At 42.3% G+C, this 24,353-nt stretch overlaps 1 protein-coding gene across 1 annotated transcript in view; it reads right to left on the bottom strand.

Annotated features, from left to right (window-relative positions):
- Nucleotides 1-24,353, bottom strand: part of LOC110537733 (follistatin-related protein 4) — a 223,830-nt gene that overhangs the window by 18,440 nt on the left and 181,037 nt on the right. Inside the window, exons 7-9 of the mRNA XM_021624080.2 lie at nucleotides 8,819-8,985; nucleotides 5,236-5,356; nucleotides 3,928-4,089 (exon numbers count right to left, since the gene is read on the bottom strand). Coding sequence (XP_021479755.1) covers nucleotides 3,928-4,089; nucleotides 5,236-5,356; nucleotides 8,819-8,985 — 450 coding nt within the window. The remainder of the gene's footprint in view (nucleotides 1-3,927; nucleotides 4,090-5,235; nucleotides 5,357-8,818; nucleotides 8,986-24,353) is intronic.

Here is a 24,353-nt window from a genome sequence, read left to right as displayed (position 1 = left end):
GGCGCCCCATTTAGAGCAACGTAGATAACAGAAGTTATACCACCTTATAAACAGTCATTTTTGTTACACTGTACCTCACATTATTGAAATGCACAGTTAAATGGATTATGTTTTTACAGTAGTTAGCGTTCAAATTCACTTTTCTATCTACTCTTTAGGGAGGAGAAACGTAATGATGTAAAGTGTGGACCTCCCGACATTAAACACCAGACAGTGTCGTAATTGCCTGTTATCCATAATTATGCTTTGATCAATTTTAATGCATAACCACTCAATTAATCATTTGCCTATAGTTAGACATTGATTTCTCACTTAAAATGTTGTTTTTGTGTTGAATTAATAACAAGGGAACAGAGATATTATACTGTGATTTCAGACTTGTAGAACTGTGTGGCGCCAGGGGGTAAATGGAAGGTTTTAGTGAGTTGAGATGTTGAGAATGTGTCAGATAGAAATCATATATACAGAGATGATATGTGTATATATATATACAGTGCCTTGCGAAAGTATTCGGCCACCTTGAACTTTGCGACCTTTTGCCACATTTCAGGCTTCAAACATAAAGATATAAAACTATATTTTTTTGTGAAGAATCAACAACAAGTGGGACACAATCATGAATTGGAACGACATTTATTGGATATTTCAAACTTTTTTAACAAATCAAAAACTGAAAAATTGGGCGTGCAAAATTATTCAGCCCCCTTAAGTTAATACTTTGTAGCGCCACCTTTTGCTGCGATTACAGCTGTAAGTCGCTTGGGGTATGTCTCTATCAGTTTTGCACATCGAGAGACTGACATTTTTTCCCATTCCTCCTTGCAAAACAGCTCGAGCTCAGTGACGTTGGATGGAGAGCATTTGTGAACAGCAGTTTTCAGTTCTTTCCACAGATTCTCGATTGGATTCAGGTCTGGACTTTGACTTGGCCATTCTAACACCTGGATATGTTTATTTTTGAACCATTCCATTGTAGATTTTGCTTTATGTTTTGGATCATTGTCTTGTTGGAAGACAAATCTCCGTCCCAGTCTCAGGACTTTTGCAGACTCCATCAGGTTTTCTTCCAGAATGGTCCTGTATTTGGCTCCATCCATCTTCCCATCAATTTTAACCATCTTCCCTGTCCCTGCTGAAGAAAAGCAGGCCCAAACCATGATGCTGCCACCACCATGTTTGACAGTGGGGATGGTGTCTTCAGGGTGATGAGCTGTGTTGCTTTTACGCCAAACATAACGTTTTGCATTGTTGCCAAAAAGTTCAATTTTGGTTTCATCTGACCAGAGCACCTTCTTCCACATGTTTGGTGTGTCTCCCAGGTGGCTTGTGGCAAACTTTAAACAACACTTTTTATGGATATCTTTAAGAAATGGCTTTCTTCTTGCCACTCTTCCATAAAGGCCAGATTTGTGCAATATACGACTGATTGTTGTCCTATGGACAGAGTCTCCCACCTCAGCTGTAGATCTCTGCAGTTCATCCAGAGTGATCATGGGCCTCTTGGCTGCATCTCTGATCAGTCTTCTCCTTGTATGAGCTGAAAGTTTAGAGGGACGGCCAGGTCTTGGTAGATTTGCAGAGGTCTGATACTCCTTCCATTTCAATATTATCGCTTGCACAGTGCTCCTTGGGATGTTTAAAGCTTGGGAATTCTTTCTGTATCCAAATCCGGCTTTAAACTTCTTCACAACAGTATCTCGGACCTGCCTGGTGTGTTTCTTGTTCTTCATGATGCTCTCTGCGCTTTTAACGGACCTCTGAGACTATTACAGTGCAGGTGCATTTATACGGAGACTTGATTACACACAGGTGGATTGTATTTATCATCATTAGTCATTTAGGTCAACATTGGATCATTCAGAGATCCTCACTGAACTTCTGGAGAGAGTTTGCTGCACTGAAAGTAAAGGGGCTGAATAATTTTGCACGCCCAATTTTTCAGTTTTTGATTTGTTAAAAGAGTTTGAAATATCCAATAAATGTCGTTCAACTTCATGATTGTGTCCCACTTGTTGTTGATTCTTCACAAAAAACAGTTTTATATCTTTATGTTTGAAGCCTGAAATGTGGCAAAAGGTCGCAAAGTTCAAGGGGGCCGAATACTTTCGCAAGGCACTGTATATATATGTATCAATATTCCAAATGACAGAAGATGATGTTGGTTCTACATAATGCATTTCTATCTGATTTCAGCAGTGTTATGCCTTCCTAAACAACCCCCATGCAGCTGTCCATTCAGCACCATCAGTAGCACTAAGCAGTCATGAACCTTGGAGAGCACCTATTCCTAACAGCTGAGCCTCTTGAACACTCCCATTGTAAATGGAGGGGATCCTGGCAGCATAGTTAGGCAGTTAACCGACAAAAGCTAGGTTAAAAAAAAAAAATACACACAATTGTATTTTGTGTCGTGTAATGGACACTGCAGCTATAGGAGAAATGTTTTGTAAAGATCGACAGCATTTTTATCAGTTCAGTAAGGGGTGGATTTTTCTTTTGTCTAACTTTTATTTTGTCTAACTTTCTTTATTGCGATAAACAGTGCTTGTCGAATAAATTATGATTGCCGAATCATTTTGAAGGGACGCGGGGCACGTGAACCTCCACTCCACATTTGTTTCTAAATGCATACTGCTCGTTAAATCTACTGTTCAACTATAAAAAAAATTAAAAATAAACGTTTCTTTGCAACTCTTGCATTCTATCCATATTTGCCTTTTGCAGGCTACCTGATGCATAACACAGATAGGTGGGAGGGCATACAGTCTATCGACAATTTATTCATGCGGAATTTACCTAAACTAATGAAGGAAACACTTCAACGACTTCATTTTGATTTGACATTCTAGATTTTTGGGATGTCATTAGCTCCAGCTGTTTTTATCGACACAAACGCACCGCAGCAGTCAATTGCCGCATCTATTTTCTTTGCAAACCTTCTAAATGTCAAGAAAAGAAAATCACTGGACAACTTAATGGGAACGTAGCTAGTGAGCACTGTAGCCTCACCTTTACATTGGCAAGAAAGATTGCGAGCTCTAACATTAGCCTCCGAGTTGGAAATCAATTTACTGATGCAATGTTGAAAAAAGATCACGTGTAGAGTATCACTCTCTAAAACCACCGTGCTCTGCAGACTTTTGAGCACTCTGTTAAACCTTTACTAGGTATAAGACTACCACCAGATCTGATAACAATTAAATGGACACCCTAGAACCCAGCTCTAGAACCCAGCTCTAGAACCCAGGTCTAGAACCCAGGTCTAGACTGAGCTGTGAGAGTTGGCCGATCCGTGAAGCTGGGTTGCAGGACGTTAACGTATGTGTGAAGCTTTCAGAACCTCCCCTGTTTAAGCTGTAGCTGAAGCCTGAAAACAGGCTATTATCACAGGTAATGACCCACACACAGCCTATAAACTGCCATCTAACGAGGACGACTCCGTAAAAGACGATCACTTCTGTCCCCTCGGAAATTGAAACTTCCGTTTAACTCCCCCCCCCCCCCCCCCCCCCCCCCACATGGCTGGCTGCTGTCGGATTTCATTTTCACACACTGTTGTTCCATCTATTTCTTTCATCTTCTAGGAATGGATATTTACTCTTCTGAAATCAGTGGCCTAAGCAATCAACCGACAAACTAACAATAGTCAAAATGGTCACCATAATCTTAAATTTGACAACACAGGAAGGTGTGACACAGATTGGCACCTAGTATAGCAACACCTCCATGGTTCCCTGCATAGTGGTGTGTCTGGTAAACAGCAGCTGCTATGACGGTAATAACAGGGTGCGTCTCAAGTGGCACCCTGACCCTTATACGTTACCTATGGGCCCTAGTCAAAAGTAGTTCTCTATATAGGCAATAGGGTGTCATTTGGGATGCACTCCGTCTTGCCAGTGTGGGCAGGAAGGCAGCCTGGTGCCTTACCGATGAGGGAGAGCTGCTTGGAGGGTCTAGGCTGCAGGTCCATGCCGTTCTTCAGCCACATGATCTTAGGGTCTGGGATGCCGTCGGCGTGGCAGTGCAGGCTGGCAGACACACCAGGTTCCTGTGCCTGCGTCTCTGGGTAGACCAGGATCACTGGGGGAACTAGATACACAGAAACACGCACACATGCACAGACACACACGTGAAAAGAGAGAGACACACGCACACAGCCACAAGAGAGAGGAGTTAGGGAGGTATACTTACAAAGAAACATTGATGGGAGTGGCAGGATGGTATAGAAACACACACACACCAGGCACATCGGGCACACCAGGCAGAAAGGATTTAGTTTTACACCAGTACCACACGCATAGCTACATGCACTGCATCACAACAGAGTCCAGCGAGAGACATGTTTATAAGAGGCATGTTTATAAGACCAAATAAGATCACAATTGAAATACAAGGTAATTGTCTTCCAAGATATCCTGCCTTTCCAGGAAGAAAACTTTTTCAGCTTTTCTCAGCTGAAGCCAGGTCTTAGATGCAGCTGTATCGTTTTTCAATTAGCCTAAATCCTGCCGTACAACACAACACAATCACGCCTATTGTCCCTGTTAATTGAAAATCATTTCAGGCTATTTTTCCTCTATTCATATCTGCGCATGCAATGAATCAAAGCTCCGAGAACGGCGATTATGATCTTTGATTTGATACGGCACAGACGCCTCTCCCAAGGTCCTCAATGAAGAGGCAGGCCCGGTAATCACACGTCATCTCAGCGAGAGAGAGCAAAAATATACTTATGCAAACGAGTTTGTCGAGCAGTGTGCTTTGATAAATGCCTGCAGCATCTGCGCTGCTTGCTGCTGGCTAGTACTGTAGCTACACACGGTTTAAATGCTCAGGGTGGAATCAACTGAGTATGGTGAATAGAACGCCATGGTTACAGGCCTCATTGGCTTTCGATGACAGAACGTTGGACATGTTGGGATCAATGCCATTTTTTTGGCGATGTGAACGCTGTTGCTGTCATTGGAGTCTGAGGCAGGGGTTACCACTCCTGACCCCGGAAGGCAACTCTGAAGGTCCCTCCTCCACAAAAGCATCTAACTTTATCAAAATGTTTGTTGTCGATTCAACAACAAAACAACAACAGAAAAACGGAAACGTAACGTTGAACGCAGCAATGATCGTAAACTGCAACTACTACACGTTTAGTCAGGTCAACATTCTGGTGACCACGTGCCGAAACTCAAATCTGACCCTGAAAGGACAGTGAAATGTCAAGTATGTGCCATTACTAACCATTCACCTGCAGTACATGGGTCTGGTAGAGCTCTTCATATCCATACGCATGACAGCTGTAGTTCCCCATATGAATGGTTGTCACCTTGGTGATGTAGAGGGAGCCGTCATCACCAAAGTCCTATTCGGAGAAGAGGAAGGTGGCAGTGGAGGATGGTGAGGAAGGGAATAAGGGAGGGGAGTGAAGTGAGGGGGGGGGGGGGGGGGGGGGGGTTGGGGACGAATGGAGGGAGGAGGAGGGAGGGCACACAACAGGGGAGCATGGAGTGATGGGAAGCATATTAGACAATGAATCAACGTGGTCCCTGGGTGTTGGGATGGGCGTGGGGATTTGAGCCCCGTCGTCACGCTCACTCAGTCTGATAAATAGGAAGGGTTAAAAATACAAAGAACATTAGTGTGATTAATGGAGCCAGTTGTTGTTTTTCCGGATGCACAACTCACCTGGGGTTTTAGCAGGGGCTTAGGGAGGATTAAGAAACTAAATAGTGGTGTCCCGTATGTGGCGGACAGACTGTGTGCAAAGCTACCTACCTGGAAACAAATCTCTCTCTGGACACAGACTAAAGCCTTGGAGTTTCTTGCCACAAGCTACTGTCCCACTACGTGATTTTAGATGGAAAATATTGCTTCTCTCTTAGCTAACGAGGTGGGAGTGGATGAGGACATATCATCTCTAGCGATGCTTTTAGGTGAGGAAAGGCAGAGGAAATACTTAGGACAGACTTAGCAAAACAGTAGAAACTGCTTTAGAAATAAATTACTGTACAGTACAGTACCTGTAGATCACAGGAGGTTGGTGGCACCTTTATTGGGGAGGGCATACTCATGTAAAAAGCTGGAGTGGAGTGAGTGGAATGGTATCAAATACATCGAACCCCTGGTTTCCATGTGTTTGACGCCATTCCATTTGCTCCGTCATTCTTACGAGCCGTCCTCCCCTCAGCAGCCTCCCCCTGTGAGGTAGATATTAAACAGTAGACATTTTTTTCTATAGTATGTAGCCCTATATACTTAAACCAGTACAGGCTTATCTGAGATGCTTTTAATTACCTAGACATGTGTGTACAGTATGTGGGTGGACCTGAGACTATAAATGCAATACAATCCTCTGCGTCTCAAATGATGGACCTTGTAGAGGGAAATGTCTTATAATACATTTTTTTAAAGATTTAATACAGTGAGCGGAATTGCTTTACACTTACACATAATTAATTAGTCCTGCCTTATTTTATAAAGAAGCTAAATATTGTCTGATAAATGTTTCCTTTTGCTTTGTCTTTGAAATGCTAAACCAACCCCGATGCTTCCGTCTATCTCCCCTCCCCCTTTTTAATACACTAATATTTGTCTATTGTAGCCATAATAGCGTTTGTGGATTTTTCACAGCATTCCCAAACGGGTGAGTTTGACATGCTAATTAACATATGATATAGCATCATTGTTTGAATAGAGAAAGCGCACTACTTAATTTCATTGCCGAATTATCCCCTTGTGTTTCAGTAAAGGTTGGTCTGTCTGGAACTACTGGAGGTGATGAGTGAAACAAATTGTTTTCTTTCTCCGCAGTACATAGGCTGCTTTGACACAGGCAGTCCAATTCTGATCCTTTTCCACAAATTATTTGACCAATCAGATCAGCTCTTTTGCCAATAATGGGCCACAGGACCAGAACTGCGCAGCCTGTGTAAATGCAGCCGCATAGTGCCACCCTCTCCTTGAAGGCAATCAAAGCAGAGGGGAACAGATTTTATCTTTCCCAAAACACAACTCAATTACTTTGGAGAAAAGTAGCCATTCAATATGTAAAATGTCCCATTTACTAGTGGGGGGGTGGGGGGGTGGAGAGAGAGAGAGAGAGAGAGCGAGAGAGAGCGCGAGACAGAGACAGAGAGACAGAGAGACAGAGAGACAGAGAGACAGAGAGAGAGAATAATACTGCTGTAGCAGAGTGCAGACAAATGGGTCTGACTCCAGCATGGGCAAATTGCCACTCAGCCAGTGAAACGTTTCATATGTCAGAGTGCCTTTTGGGTTGGAATTTCAATCACAGCTAAATGTAATATTTGTTTATTGATTGCAAAATGAGATCATTTTCATAGTACAACACGAACAACTCAAGTTGGCCTGTAAATGAATCTACTTTACGCTGACCCGAAGCGACAAGTCACACGGCAACCCAACGTAGCAGGCGTAGAAAGACGCCTGAACGGAGTTGGGTTGAAAATACTGGATCCCTGAGAACCGGCAACATCCGCTCTCTGCCAACGCCGCTAGAGGGGCACACGCGGAGACCAAAGGCCTTCAATCAGTATGAATAATTTCCTTTGTTCTGAATTGAAATGCGGCGGTAGTGCCCAATAGGAGGTAACTCTTTCCCTTGCGGACTGTGTGCATTGTAAGAGCATAAAGCCGCCTAAGAATTACGTGGGAACACATGATGCGGAGTGGCACATTGCTTATTGTGCACACCTGCATGTTCTTGCGCATCAGACATTACTTTGTGAACATGAAGGCATGAAAAATAACTTCAAAGTGGTAACTGACAACTGTAATTATCGTCACACACTATTTACCACTGAATACTCCATGGCAACAGTAGCAGTAGCATGTAGCATGTTGCACAGAGGACCTTTTTTTCTCTCACTTCCTTGTCCTCCCCATGACCCCGCTTATACACATGGCAGTTGACCTGCATGCCATTGTCTATTGTATCTCCATGGCAGCATATAACAAGGCCAATTCGTTAACATGCAAGTAGAGAATACTAATCAGCTGGTCCCACACTGTCAGCTGTGAGCTAAACAACTCGCCGGCGCCGCCACTCCATAGTTCATTAACCGCATGTAGCCAATTCCCATGCTATGCTATGTTGGGATTTGCTAATATTTATTTTGAACATGGTTTGTGCTCTTTCAGATCAGCACGACGCCTGGCAGAGTGCCAATGAGACCCAAATCATTACATCATTTCTAATTCGAATAAATGTTAGCTAAAAAGTGAGGAAAAACACAGACCTGTTTTTAATTGGAAATTTAAAAAACAAGCTGGGAAAATAAAATGAATTAATGGTGTTAATGGGAATTAGCATTTCTCATTTATTTTCCGTGAACCTTTATCTAAAGTTATTATTCCTTGATTTCTTTCAATGTGAAGAGCCCCTGCTGAGAGACATTTTGAGGATAATAAAATATTAACCAACGTTCCAATTATATATTTTTTTCCTAAAAACACACCACATCAAAGTTTACAATGTTGGACACTGGTTCAGTGTTTCACCTTGAAAGGCCCATAATGTTTAAAGACACTCTTACTCACATCGACAGTCTTGGAGTGAAAGCCTATGCAGTTTTGGGCTGTAGGACTAACCTGTTTCAACCCTGTTCCCTTAGACTCTGGCTCATACTAGCATGAGTTACTTCATGTCGAAACATGATTTTTACAGGGTCCTATAACTTCCCATAAATTCCCTGGTTTCCAGAAATCCTGGCTGGAGACGACTGGATTTCCTGCTTATTCCCTTCTTATTCTGGGAATCCTCCAACCAGGACAACTGAAACCCTCTGACTCAGCCGACACTCACATTGATGTCCTCCAGGTCCAGGAAGTTGAGTATGATTCCGTTCCTCTTCCAGATGATTGGCGGCCGCAGCGTTCCCTGGATGGCACAAGACAGCACGGTGCTGAGGCCCACTGTTACCGTGGAGACACTCACTCTCTGGTCCTCAGCCAGGCTCAGCTGAACAACCTCTGTAGTCGGGGTGCGGCGAGAGAGAGAGAGATAAAGAAAGAAAGAAAGACAATAAAAGAGATGAGCTGGTGGAACTGAACCAAAGACAGACTTTATTCATCACAGAACACACAGTAGGGGATACAAACACAGCTGTGTGAGAGGGAACGGTGTCTGATCTGAGGACGAGAGCAGGACATTGTGGAAATATAGTTTCTCTCATTAAGGAAGATTTACATTCAGCTGACTAGCAAGTCCAATTTGTTTCACCTTTAAGGAAAATCAAGAAGCACTGTTCCAGAGTGTCCCCGAGGCCCATATACAGGAAGGAAGAGAGAGGGATGAGAGAGGGATGGAAGAATGAGGGATGACAGGTAAGAATGTAATAAATACACTGAGTGTTCAAAACATTAGGAACACCTTCTCTTTCCATGACATAGACTGACTGACCAGGTGATTCCAGGTGAAAACTATGATCCCTTATTGATGTCACTTGTTAAATCCACTTCAATCAGTGTAGATGAAGGGGAGGAGACAGGTTAAAGAATAATTTTTAAGCCTTGAGACAATTGAGACATGGATTGTGTATGTGTGCCATTCAGAGGGTGAATGGGCAGACAAAAGGTTTAAGTGCATTTCAACGGGATATGGTAGTAGGTGCCAGGTGCACCGGTTTGAGTGTGTCAAAAACTGCCATGCGGCTGGGTTTTTCACACTCAACAGTTTCTCGTGTGTATCAAAAATGGTCCGCCACCCAAAGGACATCCAGCCGACTTTACACAACTGTGGGAAGCATTGGAGTCAACATGGGCCAGCATCCCTGTGGAACGCTTTCGACACCTTGCAGAGTCCATACCCAGACAAATTGAGCCTGTTCTGAGGGCAAAAGGGGTTGCAACTCAATATTAGGAAAGTGTTCCTAATGTTTTGTACACTCAGTGTATGTCTGAATGACCCTGGGTCAAAATTGGTTGGGGTCTTTAGGAAGAGTATAAGTCATTCAATAAAACAAAGATTCCCAGACACCTGTTAGATATCTAAACCGAGCCGACCATGCATGAACTCCTGACCTGTTCCCTTGCCACTCTGAAATGGATTGGATGGAAACAGTTGGCTCTCTTCCCCCGTGTGACCTATATGAAATTACAATGTGCCATCCTCTACTGCTGGTCTATACTTTCCTTACAGTCGGTATTGCTACAGTACATGACTGTAACAAACACTACTGGATATGTCAGTAGTGATATCCAGGTGATACAAATAAAATAGGTTTGACAGGTTTGAGACACACAATATTGCTTCCTCTAGTCGACTTGCCCTGGTTCATGTTCAGACTAGAATACCTTGCATTTCGAAGGAGCTTGGCGAAGAGCTGCTCTGCTAGGCTAGTACATGCTTGTGACAAATCTCCCCTGCTTTTCTCGCAGAAGCAATTCACGATGTTTTGATCCACCTCTTATAAAGGCTTACGTAAACCCAATTCATCAGGCTCTGAAAGCAGAGAGCTAGCGGAGCACCGAACACAAACTGCTTGAGAGGGAAACATTTACTGTTGCCGTCTAATGATATCATTAAGTCAAGAACTACTTAGATTGCTACACTGCTTGCTGTTCCTTCGTTCAGTTACAAAACATACCAAAAGAGGCGAAACACTGAATTTATAGTAAAGTAACCAAGGGTTACTTATAGGATTAGTGAAACACTGAATTTATAGTAAAGTAACCAAGGGTTACTTATAGGATTAATGAAACACTGAATTTATAGTAAAATAACCAAGGGTTACTTATAGGATTAGTGAAACACTGAATTTATAGTAAAATAACCAAGGGTTACTTATAGGATTAGCGAAACACTGAATTTATAGTAAAATAACCAAGGGTTACTTATAGGATTAGTGAAACACTGAATTTATAGTAAAATAACCAAGGGTTACTTATAGGATTAGTGAAACACTGAATTTATAGTAAAATAACCAAGGGTTACTTATAGGATTAGTGAAACACTGAATTTATAGTAAAATAACCAAGGGTTACTTATAGGATTAGTGAAACACTGAATTTATAGTAAAATAACCAAGGGTTACTTATAGGATTAGTGAAACACTGAATTTATAGTAAAATAACCAAGGGTTACTTATAGGATTAGTGAAACACTGAATTTATAGTAAAATAACCAAGGGTTACTTATAGGATTAGTGAAACACTGAATTTATAGTAAAATAACCAAGGGTTACTTATAGGATTAGTGAAACACTGAATTTATAGTAAAAGAAATAATAGATTTCGGCCTTCTAACTTCCATAATGTATACACTTTGACACATATGAGCTGAATCAAATGTAAAATTCAGAGTGCACTAAGATGGAGGTTATTGCAGAGTCAACCTGGCAACTTTTCAAACACACTCCGTATAGAAATTCAGCCTACACTGTTTTGTCTGGCACAAAAGCAATACAAAAACACCCACACAAAAAATGTCCATGTTAGAACGGTGGTGGTTTCATCTTTTGTTGGCTCTGAGCAATTCGATGTGAAATAAATCCTGATGCCAAATGGAGATTTTGACTCCAGCTTTGGAGATTGTTGTTCAATGAGGAGAAGCCTCTCTCCGTCCAATTTTTTACCAGCCGACTACACAGGCAAAAGCCTCGTCTTCTGAAGAGCAGAGCGTGTGTGACAAAGGCAGACAAATTACATATCCACTGGCCATGCCTGCACGGTTCTCCCTGCTGGATAGGGTTGACATGACATTATCTCCTTAATGATTCCTAGGCTTTTAACCCATCCAAAAATTGCATGTGTACGAGTAACTTTCCTGCAATTCACAAACTATTGATCCATCAGTGGTAACTGCTAGCGCCTGCTATATGCGGTATAGCCATCATGGAGGATGCTCGTTTCTGGCCTCTGCTCCAAAAAACACACGCAGAAATGTAAATGCAAAGTAGGAATGAGCTCTCCCTGGGAATAACTAATGTGGGCCTCTGAATGCAGCCCAGAAATCTTGTCCCCTTTCTCCTATATTACCTGAGGCCTCATGAGCTTTAATAAGACATCCCTGGAAACAAAACAGGGAGAAGAGAGCTTGGCTGTCTGCGAGGTGGGGGTACACAGGAATGAGAGTCGAGGAAGGAGCATTAGACTCGGTAAGAATTCGGCCTAAATGTTTGATTGGTCTCCATAGCTCCACCTCCCAAGCTCTCTGATGCCTATGGCATTCTGATGAAGTTGTCAGTGTTGTGGCTAAGGCAATTTGTGACCAAGCTTTAATAACTTACTGACTGATGTCTTGAGCTGTTGCTTCAATATATCCACATAATCTTCCTTCCTCATGTGCCATCTATTTTGTGAAGTGCACCAGTCCCTCCTGCAGCAAAGCACCCCCACAACATGATGCTGCTACCCCCGTGCTTCACGGTTGGGATGGTGTTCTTTGGCTTGCAAGCCTCCCCCTATTCCTCCAAACATAACAATGGTCATTATGGCCAAACAGTTCTATTCTTGTTTCATCAGACCAGAGGACATTTCTCCAGAAGGTATGATCTTTGTCCCCATGTGCAGATGCAAACTGTTGTCTGGCTTTTTATGGCGTTTATGGAGCAGTGGCTTCATCCTTGCTGAGCAGCCTTTCAAGTTATGTCGATATAGGACTTGTTTTACTGTGGATATAGATACTTTTGGACCTGTTTCCTCCAGCATCTTCACAGGGTCTTTGCTGTTGTTCTGGGATTGATTTGCACTTTTCGCACCAAAATATGTTAATCTCTAGGAGACAGAATGCATCTCCTTCCTGATCGGTATGATGGCTGGGTGGTCCCGTGGTCTTTATACTTGCGTACTATTGTTTGTACAGATGAACGTGGTACCTTCAGGCATTTGGAAATTGCTCCAAAGGATGAACCAGACTTGTGGAGGTCTACAATTTTATCTGACGTATTGGCTGATTTCTTTTGATTTTCCCATGATGTCAAGCAAAGAGGCACTGAGTTTGAAGGTAGGCCTTGAAATACATCCACAGGTACACCTTCAATTGACTCAAATTATGTCAATTAGCCTATCAGAAGCTTCTAAAGCCATGACATCATTTTCTGGAATTTTCCAAGATGTTTAAAGGCACAGTCAATTTAGTGTATGTAAACTTCTGACCCACTGGAATTGTGATACAGTGAATCATAAGTGAAATAATCTGTCTGTAAACAATTGTTGGAAAATTACTTGTGTCATGCACAAAGTAGATGTTCTAACCAACTTGCCAACACTATAGTTTGCTAACAAGAAATTTGTGGAGTGGCTGAAAAACGAGTTTTAATGACTCCAAACTAAGTGTATGTAAACTTGCGACTTCAACTGTATATACACTGCTCAAAACAATAAAGGGAACACTTAAACAACACAATGTAACTCCAAGTCAATCACACTACTGTGAAATCAAACTGTCCACTTAGGAAGCAACACTGATTGACAATAAATGCCACATGCTGTTGTGCAAATGGAATAGACAACAGGTGGAAATTATAGGCAATTAGCAAGACACCTCCGATAAAGGAGTGGTTCTGCAGGTGGGGACCACAGACCACTTCTCAGTTCCTATGCTTCCTGGCTAATGTTTTGGTCACTTTTGAATGCTGGCGGTGCTTTCACTCTAGTGGTAGCATGAGATGGAGTCTACAACCCACACAAGTGGCTCAGGTAGTGCAGCTCATCCAGAATGGCACATCAATGCGAGCTGTGGCAAGAAAGTTTGCTGTGTCTGTCAGCGTAGTGTCCAGAGCATGGAGGCGCTACCAGGAGACAGGCCAGTACATCAGGAGACGTGGAGGAGGCCGTAGGAGGGCAACAACCCAGCAGCAGGACCACTACCTCCGCCTTTGTGCAAGGAGGAGCAGGAGGATCACTGCCAGAGCCCTGCAAAATGACCTCCAGCAGGCCACAAATGTGCATGTGTCTGCTCAAACGGTCAGAAACAGACTACATGAGGGTGGTATGAGGGCCCGACGTCCACAGGTGGGGGTTGTGCTTACAGCCCAACACCGTGCAGGACGTTTGGCATTTGCCAGAGAACACCAAGATTGGCAAATTCGCCAATGGCGCCCTGTGCTCTTCACAGATGAAAGCCGGTTGACACTGAGCACATGTGACAGACGTGACAGAGTCTGGAGACGCCGTGGAGAACGTTCTGCTACCTGCAACATCCTCCAGCATGACCGGTTTAGCGGTGGGTCAGTCATAGTGTGGGGTGGCATTTCTTTGGGTGGCCGCACAGCCCTCCATGTGCTCTCCAGAGGTAGCCTGACTGCCATTAGGTACCGAGAAGAGATCCTCAGACCCCCTGTGAGACCATATGCTGGTGCGGTTGGCCCGGGTTCCTCCTAATGCAAGACAATGCTAGACCTCATGTGGCTGGAGTGTGTCAGCAGTTCCTGCAAGAGGAAGGCATTGATGCTATGGACTGGCCCGCCCGTTCCCCAGACCTGAATCCAATTGAGCACATCTGGGACATCATGTCTCGCTCCATCCACCAACGCCACGTTGCACCACAGACTGTCCAGGAGTTGGCGGATGCTTTAGTCCAGGTCTGGGAGGAGATCCCTCAGGAGACCATCCGCCACCTCATCAGGAGCATGCCCAGGCATTGTAGGGAGGTCATACAGGCACGTGGAGGCCACACACACTACTGAGCCTCATTTTGACTTGTTTTAAGGACATTACATCAAAGTTGGATCTGGTTTTCCACTTTAATTATGAGTGTGACTCCAAATCCAGACCTCCATGGGTTGATAAATTTGATTTCCATTGATCATTTTTGTGTGATTTTGTTGTCAGCACATTCAACTATGTAAAGAAAAAAATATTTAATAAGAATATTTCATTCATTCAGATCTAGGATGTGTTATTTTAGTGTTCCCTTTAATTTTTTGAGCAGTGTATATTGTAACGACCCTGGGTTTATAAGCGTGGATATTGACTCTGACGCTCGAGCATGCTTTTGCGGCACAGTTGATAGCGCGCTAGACTTCGGGCTAGAAGGTTGAGGGTTCGAGACCTGCTCCCTGCTGTTTCCTTACATTGGTGTCAGAAGTGATCGGACCCTGCATCCACGACAGTGCGTGTGCTTGGCCGGTGAGCGCGTTCCTATAAGACATTGAGTTGTGAGGACGTGCTCTTTGAAAGGAGGGAGTAGTGTAACGACACTGGGTTTATAAACGCGGATATCGACTCTGCCGCTCGAGCATGCTTTTGCAGCACAGTAGATAGCGAGCTGGACTTCGGGCTAGAAGGTCGAGGGTTCGAGACCTGCTCCATGCCTGTTTTATTACAATTTACAGTGGGGCAAAAAAGTATTTAATCAGTCACCAATTGTGCAAGTCCTCCCACATAAAAAGATGAGAGAGGCCTGTAATTTTCAGCATAGGTACACTTCAAATATGCCAGACAAAATTAGAAAAAGAAATCCAGAAAATCACATTGTAGGATTTTTAAATAATTTATTTGCAAATTATGGTGGAAAATAAGTACAGTGCCTTGCGAAAGTATTCGGCCCCCTTGAACTTTGCAACCTTTTGCCACATTTCAGGCTTCAAACATAAAGATATAAAACTGTATTTTTTTGTGAAGAATCAACAACAAGTGTGACACAATCATGAAGTGGAACGACATTTATTGGATATTTCAAACTTTTTTAACAAATCAAAAACTGAAAAATTGGGCGTGCAAAATTATTCAGCCCCCTTAAGTTAATACTTTGTAGCGCCACCTTTTGCTGCGATTACAGCTGTAAGTCGCTTGGGGTATGTCTCTATCAGTTTCACACATCGAGAGACTGAAATTTTTTCCCATTCCTCCTTGCAAAACAGCTCGAGCTCAGTGAGGTTAGATGGAGAGCATTTGTGAACAGCAGTTTTCAGTTCTTTCCACAGATTCTCGATTGTATTCAGGTCTGGACTTTGACTTGGCCATTCTAACACCTGGATATGTTTATTTTTGAACCATTCCATTGTAGATTTTGCTTTATGTTTTGGATCATTGTCTTGTTGGAAGACAAATCTCCGTCCCAGTCTCAGGACTTTTGCAGACTCCATCAGGTTTTCTTCCAGAATGGTCCTGTATTTGGCTGCATCCATCTTCCCATCAATTTTAACCATCTTCCCTGTCCCTGCTGAAGAAAAGCACCCCAAACCATGATGCTGCCACCACCATGTTTGACAGTGGGGATGGTGTGTTCCGGGTGATGAGCTGTGTTGCTTTTACGCCAAACATAACGTTTTGCATTGTTGCCAAAAAGTTCAATTTTGGTTTCATCTGACCAGAGCACCTTCTTCCACATGTTTGGTGTGTCTCCCAGGTGGCTTGTGGCAAACTTTAAACAACGCTTTTTATGGATATCTTTAAGAAATGGCTTTCTTCTTGCCACTCTTCCATAAAGGCCAGATTTGTGCAATATACGACTGATTGTTGTCCTATGGACAGAGTCTCCCACCTCAGCTGTAGATCTCTGCAGTTCATCCAGAGTGATCATGGGCCTCTTGGCTGCATCTCTGATCAGTCTTCTCCTTGTATGAGCTGAAAGTTGGGACGGCCAGGTCTTGGTAGATTTGCAGTGGTCTGATACTCCTTCCATTTCAATATTATCGCTTGCACAGTGCTCCTTGGGATGTTTAAAGCTTGGGAAATCTTTTTTTATCCAAATCCGGCTTTAAACTTCTTCACAACAGTATCTCGGACCTGCCTGGTGTGTTCCTTGTTCTTCATGATGCTCTCTGCGCTTTTAACGGACCTCTGAGACTATCACAGTGCAGGTGCATTTATACGGAGACTTGATTACACACAGGTGGATTGTATTTATCATCATTAGTCATTTAGGTCAACATTGGATCATTCAGAGATCCTCACTGAACTTCTGGAGAGTTTGCTGCACTGAAAGTAAAGGGGCTGAATAATTTTGCACGCCCAATTTTTCAGTTTTTGATTTGTTAAAAGAGTTTGAAATATCCAATAAATGTCGTTCCACTTCATGAATGTGTCCCACTTGTTGTTGATTCTTCACAAAAAAATACAGTTTTATATCTTTATGTTTGAAGCCTGAAATGTGGCAAAAGGTCGCAAAGTTCAAGGGGGCCGAATACTTTCGCAAGGCACTGTATTTGGTCACCTACAAACAAGCAAGATTTCTGGCTCTCACAGACCTGTAACTTCTTCTTTAAGAGGCTTCTCTGTCCTCCACTCGTTACCTGTATTAATGGCACCTGTTTGAACTTGTTATCAGTATAAAAGACACCTGTCCACAACCTCAAACAGTTACAGTTCAAACTCCACTAGGGCCTAGACCAAGGAGCTGTCAAAGGACACCAGAACCAAAATTGTAGACCTGCACCAGGCTGGGAAGACTGAATCTGCAATAGGTAAGCAGCTTGGTTTGAAGAAATCAACTGTGGGAGCAATTATTAGGAAATGGAAGACATACAAGACCACTGATAATCACAAGAACGGTGAGCAAAAATCCCAGAACCACACAGAGGGACCTAGTGAATGACCTGCAGAGAGGACCAAAGTAACAAAGCCTACCATCAGTAACACACTACGCTGCGAGGGACTCAAATCCTGCAGCGCCAGACGTGTCCCCTTGCTTAAGCCAGTACATGCCCAGGCCCGTCTGAAGTTTGCTAGAGAGCATTTGGATGATCCAGAAGAAGATTGGGAGAATGTCATATGGTCAGATGAAACCAAAATATAACTTTTTGGTAAGAACGTAACTCGTTGTGTTTGGAGGACAAAGAATGCTGAGTTGCATCCAAAGAACATCATACCTACTGTGAAGCATGGGGGTGAGCCTGTAATCGACCCCAGAAATGCTGATGCTCCAGATAGTCAACTAGTCTAAAGAAGGCCAGTTGTGTTGCTTCTTTAATCAGTATAACAGTTTTCAGCTGTGCTAACATAATTGTAAAAGGGTTTTCTAATGATCAATTAGCCTTTTAAATTGATAAACTTGGATTAGCTAACACAATGTGCCATTGGAACTCAGGAGTGATGGTTGCTGATAATGGGCCTCTGTAAGCCTACAGTATGTAGATATTCCATTAATAATGAGCTGTTTCCAGTTACAATAGTCATTTACAACATGAACAATGTCTACACTGTATTTCTGATCAATTTGATGTAATTGTAATGCACAAAATATGTGCTTTTCTTTAAGGTTACCCCAAACTATTGAACGTGTATATCTTTTTTTTTAACCTTTATTTAACTAGGCAAGTCAGTTAGGAACAAATTATTATTTACAATGACTGCCTACCCCGGCCAAACCCTAACCCAGACAACGCTGGGCTTTTTGTGCGCCACCCTATGGGACTCCCAATCACGGCCAGGGTCTGTAGTGACGCCTCTAGCACTGAGATGCTGTCCCTTAGACCGCTGCACCACTCGGGAGCCCCACAATATTTATAGAGAGTCAGGATAGATCATTTCAGGTTATACAGAGTCAAGCTAGATCAGTTCAAGTTGTATAGAGTCAGGAAATATCATTTCAGGTTATACAGTGTCAAGCTAGATCATTTCAGGTTATATAGAGAGGATAGATCATTTCAGGTTATACAGTGTCAAGCTAGATCATTTCAAGTTATACAGAGTCAGGCTAGATCATTTCAGGTTATATAGAGTCAGGATAGATCATTTCAGGTTATATAGAGTCAGGATAGATCATTTCAGGTTAGGTAGATAGATTAATTAATAGATTCAGGATATCAACATCTGAAAAGGAATTTGTTTATTTTGCCATTCTTGATACTTGCTACATATTCTCCAATGTTGCCAAAGCTGCTTAGCAATGGGCTTTAAAGCAATTAGGTTTAAAACAGCTCTTAATTGGTGCTCTGTTTCCTCTTGCTGGGCCACATTATTGTGACTGCATGGTTCCCTCAGTCCAATCCCTAACTGATAGCAATGTGCCACTACTGCAATATAACATCTGAAGAAAAGCAGCCACATTGGACCTAAAGTACAAACATGCATGCACACACACAAGCACGTGCACACACACACTTTAATGTGTCTTTTCAAAGCGGGGAGAGGCTCTATGCAGATATGCCTCCCCTGAGATCCCTCGGTGACTACAAACAATCCCTGATGTGTTGCTGTACATATAAGCCTGGGCTGTGCAGGTGGGAACTGATACATATGGTTGTTCTATTATCAATTAAAAACAGACCATATTTGCCACGTCCAGTAAAAGGACTTGCAAGGACTTATAAGGTCTTGTAATTTCACACCAAGGCAAAGTGATAAAATACATAAATACACCAGCTAATACATTTTTGGTTCCAGGAACGGTTGGGTTAGGTAGAATTTGTATTTATTAAGAATCCCCATTAGCTGCTCCCATGGCAGCTGCTACTCAGACCTGGGGTCCAGCAACATTACCTCTTATTCTGAGAGTGTTGCACACCGAAGCATCCCAGGAACAGTCTAACAAATTGTTAACTCCAACAAGTTCTAAAACGTTCTATGGAACATTAATTTATCTTAAAACCATAGACATTAAAACCAGTAGATAGTGATAGTGCCGACGTCATCCACGTGTTCCTATGGAAAACTTGGCTCGTGAAGCCAGAAGTATTAGAATTTGAAGTGTGCCATATTGCTGAATGGGGCTGAATGGCACCCCCCAAAAATTGCTAAGGATCATGGTGAAAGTGTTCGTAACTAAAAAATAATTGTGGTCGATGTAGTCGTTTTCATCCTGCTTGAGAGAGTCAACCTTAATGTCTATGGAACCTCCTCGTAGCCTGCCGGGCCTGTGATTGGTCTATGTCAGCACGTGGTCCTGTGTGACGAACAAATGTCATAATAATAATTTACATAGGCTCTCTAGGGCACTGCTAGGTTGCTACATGGTAGCTGACCAGCAAAGCTTGTGACTACACGCTCCAGACCGGACATTGGGGGCCTGCTTGAAACCCAATGGGACCCAGTAGAAAGAGGTCTCCACATGTTCTGGTATGGTATGTGAATAAAAATGTTTCCAGCACAACAACCTGAAGTTATTACCATTGGAATAAAACATTCACTTCTGTCTCTCTCGGTTTTTCTTTAGTGCTCTCCCTCTCTTTCATTCTCTCTTTTTCTTTCATTCTCTTTCTCTCTCTCGTTCTTGAGTTCTCTCTCTCTTTCATTCTCATCTCTTATTCCCCTCTCTCTTTCATTCTCTCTCTCTCTCTTTCTTTAGTTCTCTCTCTCTCATTTTATCTTTCTCTCTTTCTTTAGTTCTCTCTCTTTTATTCTCATCTCTTTAATTCCTTTCTCTCTTTCTCTCTCTCTCTTCAATTTGAGGGATCTGAATGTGTCAATTTGCGAGTGTGCTGGTAATTCATGGAGGGAAAGAGAAGATGAGCAATCAGCAGCCCACTCATTAATCACACACAATCCAGACCCTGAATCTCCTCCACAGGTAAAGATGAATCCCTCCATTGCCTCTCGCTCTACTTCTCCTGTCTCACTTTTATTCTACTTCTGTCTCTCTCTCTCTCTTTTGTATTTTTCTATCTTTCTCTCGCCACTTCTCTCTTTGCCTCTCTCTTTACCTCTCCTCCTGTCTCTCCCTCTCTTTCTCTCTCTCTCTCTCTACCTCTATCTCTGTCTCGGTCACTTTCTCTTTAAATGAGCCCCAGTGGCTCTAACAAAGCCAAGGTGGAGAGACTGACTGCGGCTCCCTGGCAGCCCTGAACTACAAGGAGAATGAAGCTTTTTATAATCACTAAGAATAGGAAAGGTCTGGATGATGAGAACAATCACATCGTTAAACTACATTTAAAAGTTTAGAAATAAGAAAAGATTTCATTGATTGGGCAGGACCTATATCTCTAAGTGAGCTCTGTAATATAGGCACAGGAGAATCTGCAATGTAAGGTCAATAACCTACTACATCGCTGCTAGTCTGCTTAGTGGTTTATTAACAAAAATATAAATGTACATTTACTTGTAAATCGGTATGATTAGCATGATGTTACTAGGTTCTAATCTCTCACTTCGAATGCTCTCACTAGATTTCATGGAAAAATATGATACAGAATGTTCAGGCACATGCAATTTGACATTTACATTTTTCAGTCCATTATGCTGCTTGTGAAACGGAGATAAGAAAAGCTTTGTAATTTAGGGAACAGTATAAGTTACTGAGGATAACTGATGAGAAATGCTATGTCACAGCCAATTGCCATTATTTGCTAAAGAAATCCATAAATCCTTATGGAACTCAATTTCCTGAACCATAAAAAAAACAATAGTTTCCAGTCACATATTGGTGAATGGACTGAACGTTTGACTGCGAAAGGGTGTCTTTCTCATGTCATGTCATGTCACAATCTATAGTTAATGTAAAACTTACTCTATTAAGTTATAGTAACCGAAAGGTTGCAAGTTCAAACCCCCGAGCTGACAAGGTACACTGTTCCTAGGCCGTCATTGAAAATATGAATTTGTTCTTAACTGACTTGCCTGGTTAAATAAAGGTAAAATAAAGTATGTGATGGCAAATATTCAGCGGTCTAGAAAAAAATAGGTTCAGATAATGCACTGAACAGTTGGCAAATTCATCCACTTAATAAACAGTACAGTTTTGTACCATTGGTATTTGCTTGTAGTGTGAAGGATACGTTTAACCTTGGACACAATGTCTTCATCTTACAATAGTTGAGGATAGGCTTGTTTCCTAAAATGGAATCTGAAATTACATTTTAGGTCTTTTTTAGGGGGCTGGTCCATCTCAAGGCGTCCTTCTCAAGTTAGAAATATTTTCACGAGACCTTCTCCTTGTAAGGTACAAAAAAATAAATAAATGTGCACACCCTCATATACTTAACAAAAAATGACCACAAATAACGAACTGTAGCGACCCTGTGTTTATAAGCGTGGATATTGAATTTGCCACTTCAGCATGCTTTTGGGGCACAGTCGATGCCACGCAGGACTACGCGACAGAAAGTTGAGGGTTCGCCGAGCACCACGGATGAGCTAACTCTCCCTGACAGTTTCGTTAGACCTACTCTACGATCAGAGCCATCTGTAGACAATGATCAACTAGGTGAAAATCTGATTTTCAACATGTTTATGCAATATTTATAATCATCTAAAATATATGCAACAAATGTTCCACCAACAGGTTTCTGTGCCAATGCACCATAACCAATCAACAAAGCATACAGACTTTGGGCGCTTCAACACGGTTTGCGTTTTCAACGCTACAATCTGCACAGTTTAGCTGCTGGAATTATATTTTGGACGAATGTGCGCAGGTGGCCTACAGGATACGTTTGAAGTAGCCTATAATCAGATGAAAACTTTATGACTAGTTGTGTTAATGCCACAAATAAAAGATAATACATTGTAAAAGTGAAATGACAAAAGTTTAGGCTATAGGATATTGAAGCGTTATGAATTCTAGGTGCGCGAGGAATAGCCACTCGGATTGGAGAGAAGGCAGAGCTCATCATCCTGAATAACTGGGCTTGCTGGAAGCATATGTGGCCACATTATTATAGGATGACTTGGTGAGCGACAACAGACAGCGCATCTCAGCATCAGAATTTAAAATACAGTCAGACTGGCATGCTACTTTCTATAACGAATAAATTGTTAAGAGTAGAATGGAATGAAACATTCAAATCACGTTTGCGCTGTGATTCAAATTACATTTTCGCTGAAGTTTACGGCCTAGAGTAGAACGTAGAAAACAATGCAATTATTCATTGCAATGGGGTGTTGGAGGCCAAGGATCATTGTAGTGTCCCTAAACAAGTTCAATAGGGCAACTTTTTGAGCTGCCTGTCTCATGTCTTCACTGTTCTTTCATGCACAATGATGCACCATGTCCTCTCCACTTATAATGAAAATTGGTGCAGCTTTGAATGATTTTATGTGTGGTATGATCGCTACTGGACAAACGATCCACCTACCACTATTGTCACTATGAATGATGGATAGAGAGCAGGATAGACTGGTAGACTATATTGACCTGTGTGGTATAGTTAGTGTGTGGAAAAACTTAGTGCATAGGGGAAGTACCAAAACACCTCGATATAGGGAAGGTGCATGCAAGCAGAAGAGGACATTTGGCTAGGATGGAAGTAATGGAAAAGTAAAACCTGCAAAAAGGCTAAAGTAAACCCTGGAGAAAAAAACTCTACCCTCCCCTATGCCAAATAAAACCACAGAACTCTCCCCAAAGCAACAACAAAAAGATAGACAACCTTCACTTAATACTGACCTCCAAGCCTTTAGTGAGGAGCGACACATTCTCTGAAACTAATCTCCAACTTAATTTGGCTAGATCAAGTCTGATACATTAAAGGCCAACATGCAATCTGGATATTCTTTAATCTGTAAAGCAGACGCATTGCTGATTCTGTGATGGAAATGTAAAGGTAACTTACGATTGAGCCGACATGCAGCATTTACTGTGAATGCAGTCTTCACCAACACATGACATTGCCTTTAAATTTCAATCACGATGTAATGCTGTATTTCCACGATAACGGATTGAATAGAGCCTAAATCTTTTAAAAACAGCCAGCGAGAGGCATTTTCTTATTAAACAATGCTAAAGCCTTTGACAGGGGTAAATAGCTTTTCTTGTTTTAAAGCCTTAAGGAGGAGGTAAGAGGGATTAATTGCCTGCAGCATAAATCTTTTTTTATGGGTGCCACTGACTGACCTGACCTAGAGATGTTATTGGCACACGCACGCACGCACGCACACACACACGCACACACCATGTCTTCTGCAGCTCATTAAATGGGGTGTGTTTGAAATGTCTTCCAAAGCGTCAATGTTAGGCCTTGGTTCTTCTCAGAGTGTAGGTATCACCTTGCGCTAGACAGTGTTTGGGTTTGGACATGATTTGCAACTTTTGAATTGAATTTCATTCTGCATATTATTCATAAAGCTAGGGGCCCGATTCAGTCAGATCCGCTTTAGCCGACATCTTCATAGCTGATGATTTGATGTGTCGGAGGTGGAACTGCATTAGAGCTGTCAAATCCACAATCGACTCACAGTATCATACCTAAAGCTTTTGGCTGCACAAAGACACAATAAGAGAAATCCCATGCAGCCTTGTTTACACGTTCAAACACTGAAATGTGAGATGTAATCTACACCTTGTTTAGGATGATTGAAATTCTCATTATTTAATTTAATGAATTTCATTTGAACGTCATTATTTCTATATAGCCTACACTTTCTGGTTCAGAACTTCTAACGCGAGTGGGACGGGTCTGGCTTCGTGACAAAGATCGCTTGACAGCTCCAACGCAATTCCACCTCCGACACAGCCAAAACATCAGCAATGCGGGTGTCTGCTATCACCGGTTAACACCTGATCTGATTGAATCTAGGCC

This window comes from Oncorhynchus mykiss, chromosome 12 (assembly GCF_013265735.2).
Source record: "Oncorhynchus mykiss isolate Arlee chromosome 12, USDA_OmykA_1.1, whole genome shotgun sequence".
Taxonomy (NCBI): Eukaryota; Metazoa; Chordata; class Actinopteri; order Salmoniformes; family Salmonidae; genus Oncorhynchus; species Oncorhynchus mykiss.
The sequence above is the reverse complement of the archived record's forward strand: the minus strand, read 5'-3'. Positions and strand labels throughout refer to the sequence as shown.